This window comes from Gadus chalcogrammus, unplaced genomic scaffold, assembly GCF_026213295.1.
Source record: "Gadus chalcogrammus isolate NIFS_2021 unplaced genomic scaffold, NIFS_Gcha_1.0 GACHA080, whole genome shotgun sequence".
Lineage (NCBI taxonomy): Eukaryota > Metazoa > Chordata > Actinopteri > Gadiformes > Gadidae > Gadus > Gadus chalcogrammus.
The window spans coordinates 133,421-138,439 of record NW_026613515.1 but is presented as its reverse complement, the minus strand read 5'-3'; the positions used below and the strand labels follow the sequence as shown (position 1 = coordinate 138,439).

Sequence of the window (5,019 nt, the reverse complement as noted above, 5' to 3'; positions counted from 1 at the left end):
TGCATAGTGAGAAACACAAATTGTTATGTGTGTTACTAGGTGTGTAGAGATTTAATTTCTTCTTGTTTATGATCTCATCATAGGGAATTGTTTTTAACTTCAAACGCCCACCACCCCGTTTGTTATGGACCCCTGTCACCACCAGCTCTAACACATCATCCGTCAGACCTGTGTCGTTACTCTGTATGACTTGGCTAATATGATCCATAAACAAATCCGCATTGTAATCATCACCTGCCACGAGCACAGCCTGCACATCAGCTGCCAATGAAGGCCCTCTCAAAACAACGTTTAAGACACTACCGTCGGCTGTACTATGTGAGCAGTTTGTTATAACCCCCGACAGTCTCTCCCTGATCAAATCAGGGACCGCTTGTAAATTTACTAGGGATATACTTCTCAGATCAATGGTCTGTCTAACCTCAAAACCGTTAAAGCGGGGAAATAATCTAGTATGCAACTCGTCATCAACATCACCCGCCGCCATAGGCGCAGGTGTACCATCATCACCACCATCATCATCATCACCACAGCCCACAACATCATCACCGCCATCGTCACCATCAACGTCAACAACACCGCCTCCACCACCACCACCACCGCCACCGTCCTGTATATTCAACTCTATAGAGTCACCAGTCCTACCCCCTGCAGCCGCCAGGGGTTCCTGAAAACCCTCACCATCCCCTTCGTCACGTTGCGACACATGCAATACATCTATCGGCGATGTTATGTCTATCTGCGCGGCTATGTCTAGCCTCTCTTGTGCACTAGCCAGCCACCCATCGACAGTGTTAAGTACATCTCTGGTGTATGCCGCCGCATACAACACATCCCGTGTGTCTAAATCCCCGGGGACATCTAACCCCACACACACCTCCCCTCCATCTGCACATGGATCGTTCAAAACATTTATCATAGCAGCCCTGTCTAGGGCCTCTGTCATTCTATCCCCCCATACCTCACCATCAATTAACACACGTCTAGTTCTAGCTATGTCAGCACGTATGTCCTGCATGTCTAAACCACCCCCCACACACAACTCCCCGCCATCTGCACATGGATCGTTCGAAACATTTATCATAGCAGCCCTGTCTAGTGCAGCCGTCATTCTATTACCCTGTACATCAGCATCATTTAACGCACGTCTAGTTCTAGCTATGTCAGCACGTATTTCCCGCATGTCTAAACCACCTTCAGCACTCATGCCCCCACCCCCCACACGGCCTACAGACGTATTGCCGGATGTATCATACCTCATAGCCATCTCTTCAAGATCTACATCCATAATGCTACCCCCACTATCAGATCTACGCCGTCTCTTGGGATTTACGTCTACAGATTTGAATTTCCTTTTTCTGGGGCTAATAGCTTTATGCATTGTGTTCAGCTATAGTTTTTATGCCAATAGATAAAAAAAAAGTTAATTAGTCAGATATTAAAAGAAAAAAGTTTTATTACGTTCAGTTTAAAACAAAAAAAATACCCTCTCCACAGAATAAACGAAAAAGAAAACAAACAAAAAATAAAAAGAACACCCCAATACCACAAATCAAATACTAACGATTCATCGTAAGCATATCCAGAGCATCATTCACGATAGTCATCCGGGCAGACATGGCCTTGTAGGCCCTGATGTTATCCTGCGCCGTAGTTTCAATTAGCCAAATTTTCCGAGCCATATTAGATATCATAGGCCCCCTATCCAAAGCCAGAGTGTTAACACGCACTGATGCCTCGACAACCAAAATCTGCTGCTGTATTGATTCTATAGCCAGACCATAACTCACGAGCTCGTCCTTGATTTCCCCGAGGGTCTCGAGTGACTGCTTCGTTTGCTCTTCGATAGTCTGAAATCTGAAAAAATAAGTTTCACAGACAATGCACCCAGTTTACACTGACGACCAATGGTTAAGGAGTTTACATCAACCGCTGTAGTTACCACGGTTAATTTATCAACACAATCCTTACAACATTTGGTACATAGTCCCCCCGCAATGTATTCATCAGCAGCCGCTGAGCCGTCGGGTAGCAGCGTAGCCACTGCTCCTTGGGCATAGGGACTCACAGTGCCTGGTGGATTGTGGATAGAGGCCTGGATGAGGATGGCTCGTGATCCAGAGGCGGGAGCTGCAGGCTGATGGTTTACAGGCTCTGCACTGGCAGTACCCCCTACGGAAGTAGCTGGAGGGTCTATCCAATGAGCGGGAGTGAAGTCGAGCTGTTCCAACAGCGCTGAGGGCCACAACGGAACGTCGGTAAGACCCTCGAGATCCTCATCGGTCAGTTCTGGTAGTGGTGCATCCTGAGGGTCTCCAAGGACTGTTTGTAATAGAAAAAAGAAATCGACATAATCATTATCACACCCATCATGTTCATCCCCCCTCTATAGCATATACATTTTTCATTAATTTCCTACCATGCTGAATGCCTCCATCCGGCTGTACAGTAACGGTCTCTGCAGGCGGCTCAGACACGGGTACAACCGATGTATCAATCAACGGCTGTTTGGACTCAGACCATCCACCCCCGTGGTGGGCGATTTTAGGGTTTATAACAGCATGGAGAACCAAGTTAAAATTCTCTGGAGTTAAAACACTATGAGCGGTGTCCTTGCGCCCCTTTTTATACGGGATCTGCTGTTGCACGACTGTTAGCTGCGAGCAGGGTAGAACCGGTCCTAGATTGGGTCTTTTGAGATTTTTCTTGGTTAGACGGTTTGATCCAGGGGTCCACTGTTTCACACCATCCACTATAGGCACTATACGTAAACCAATAAAAAAAATTAAAAAAAATACAAAAGTATACAGGGGTTAGGGATGGCTGGTCTTTTATTTTTTTTATTCATTATTAAATGCACAATAAAATAGATGTAATACATGTATGATAATAGCGTGTGTACTAATAACTCACCATAACTACAGCTGGCCCCCACATTGGTCCGATCTCCTAGTATCTTTCGTTGATTATTCAACCGAATATCAGCACCTGCTACACGGCAGAAACATACGATTTAGCGGTTATTCTATGTGCATATATTATAGCCAATAATAATAATAATGATAGAGAGTGAGAGGGATCTATATATTATACGTTGCTATGAAATCATCTTACGTGCGCGTGGACCCTGAGGCCTTTTCACGATCTCATAGCCGACGTCAGAAATCACTGCAGAAAAACTATGTATCAATCAGATATGGGCCGCGTATACACATAGTCATAGTCATGATATAATAATAATAATAATATAATACACTCATATGAATACTTACAGTTAGTAGGCATAGTTGCGCAGGTTGGAGTAGCTGTTTTCTTTCTTCTCGTTTATTCTGCAGCCGCTATGACGAGTCTACTAGCTTAGCCTAGCACTCAGACGTTTGGAGGATCAGGTTGCGCAGGTTGGAGTAACTGTTTTCTTTCTTCTCGTTTATTCTGCAGCCGCTATGACTAGTCTACTAGCTTAGCCTAGCGCTCAGACGTTTGAAGGATCAGGGTTATGTTCATTCTGCACTGGATCGATATATATCCCCGATAGATGATCCACAGAATACCCGACACGCCTACCCCAGTGTCATGACCTCCTGACCAATAGACACACCGTTAGTGCGCATGCCTAGATACCAAAGGCCTACGCCTACTCATTCACACAATAGACTATCTACTATTGATAAGTACGGTTAATACATATATCTTATAATAAACGAAATTAATAGAATATCATTTAATAGTATCATGATAACTCCTAATATGTTGTCTAAGTGATCCACAAACGGACCCGCATATGGTGAACACCTCTTTTTAACCCTGATATGCTTTATTTATATGTATGTATATATATATATTATTATGGGTTGTTTACCTTATTCCCATCCCTATAATACGATGACCACTATACACACATATATATATATATATATATATATATGTATTAAGAGGTTTCATATAATAATATTTAACGCATTATTACATCAAAACACACACACACACACACACACACCCACACCCACACCCACACACACACACACCATAAAACGCTTCACATGACCCCTAGCAGGCTCGCACTCTAGCTGACCCATAAGTAGAGGAGAACGTAGACCCTATATTAAATCACACAGAATAGCAATAAGTCACACACTAATTCACATAGGCAGGCTTATGTAGGATGTGGTTGTTTACCAGATGGTAAACATGTAACCCTAAGGCTATTGGTGACGTTAACCAGTGGGTCGCAGACCAAGTCCATACATCATTAGGAGTTGTATACTTACCGTCACCGTGTGTCACGACATCCTGTCCAGTAGACACACTGATAATACACAGTTCCTAGACACCGTTGACCTACACCAGCTCATTCACACAATAGACATATATCTACTATTGATAAGTACGGTTAATACATCTATCTTATAATAAATGAAATTATTAAAACATCAGTTAATAGCATCATGATAACTCCTAATATGTTTTCTATGTGAACCACAAACGGAATCCACATATGGTGAACACCACTTTTTAACCCTGATATATAATGGGCTTGTTTTCCGTATTCCCATCCCTATAATACAATGACAACTATACACATATATATATATATTAAGAGGTTTCATATAATAATATTTAACGCTTTATTACATCAAAACACACACGCACACACACACACCCACACACCCACACACACACACACACACTGTTACGAAACAGCTTTGGGTGACACCGGACCGAGTAACACAGACCGAAAGTCACGTTGAAACAGACGTTTTATTCAGCAGACGCTGTCTTACACATGGCGGGACGGTTATTAAATCAACGAAAGGAAAGATAACAAAACAGAAAGGAAACCCTAACTAAGCCTAACTCTGGGGGACCCAACTTGTCCTACACCGAAAGTAAAAGGGAATGTGAATTAGCCGGGACCTATGTCTACTCTGCTCCAACCTAACTTAAAACGTGAAAACAACCATCTCCTAACCAACAACGTAGAAAGTGAAATTAAAGCAATAATGTTCCCACATGGGAAAA

At 43.0% G+C, this 5,019-nt stretch overlaps 1 protein-coding gene across 2 annotated transcripts; it reads right to left on the bottom strand.

The window, feature by feature from the left end:
* Positions 1 to 1,436: 1,436 nt before the first annotated feature.
* On the bottom strand, positions 1,437 to 3,542 carry LOC130378480 (uncharacterized). Of its 2 annotated transcripts, none has more exons than XM_056585230.1 (5): positions 3,273 to 3,542; positions 3,115 to 3,168; positions 2,914 to 2,991; positions 2,420 to 2,761; positions 1,437 to 2,322 (listed from the first exon to the last, which is right to left on the bottom strand). In XM_056585230.1, the coding sequence occupies exons 1-5, from the start codon at positions 3,283 to 3,285 to the stop codon at positions 1,787 to 1,789; spliced, it is 1,023 nt and encodes a 340-aa protein (XP_056441205.1). In that variant the 5' UTR covers positions 3,286 to 3,542; the 3' UTR covers positions 1,437 to 1,786. The 2 variants fall into 2 exon arrangements, with proteins under 2 accessions (XP_056441205.1, XP_056441206.1); XM_056585231.1 differs by having other exon boundaries at positions 2,914 to 2,988.
* Positions 3,543 to 5,019: the final 1,477 nt, after the last annotated feature.

Coding starts and splice junctions, on each gene's coding strand:
- LOC130378480 (XM_056585230.1), bottom strand. Junction 2,992..3,114: donor GCCTCAGGGTCCACGCGCAC/GTAAGATGATTT, acceptor TCTGCCGTGTAG/CAGGTGCTGATATTCGGTTG. Junction 2,323..2,419: donor GGATGGAGGCATTCAGCATG/GTAGGAAATTAA, acceptor TATTACAAACAG/TCCTTGGAGACCCTCAGGAT.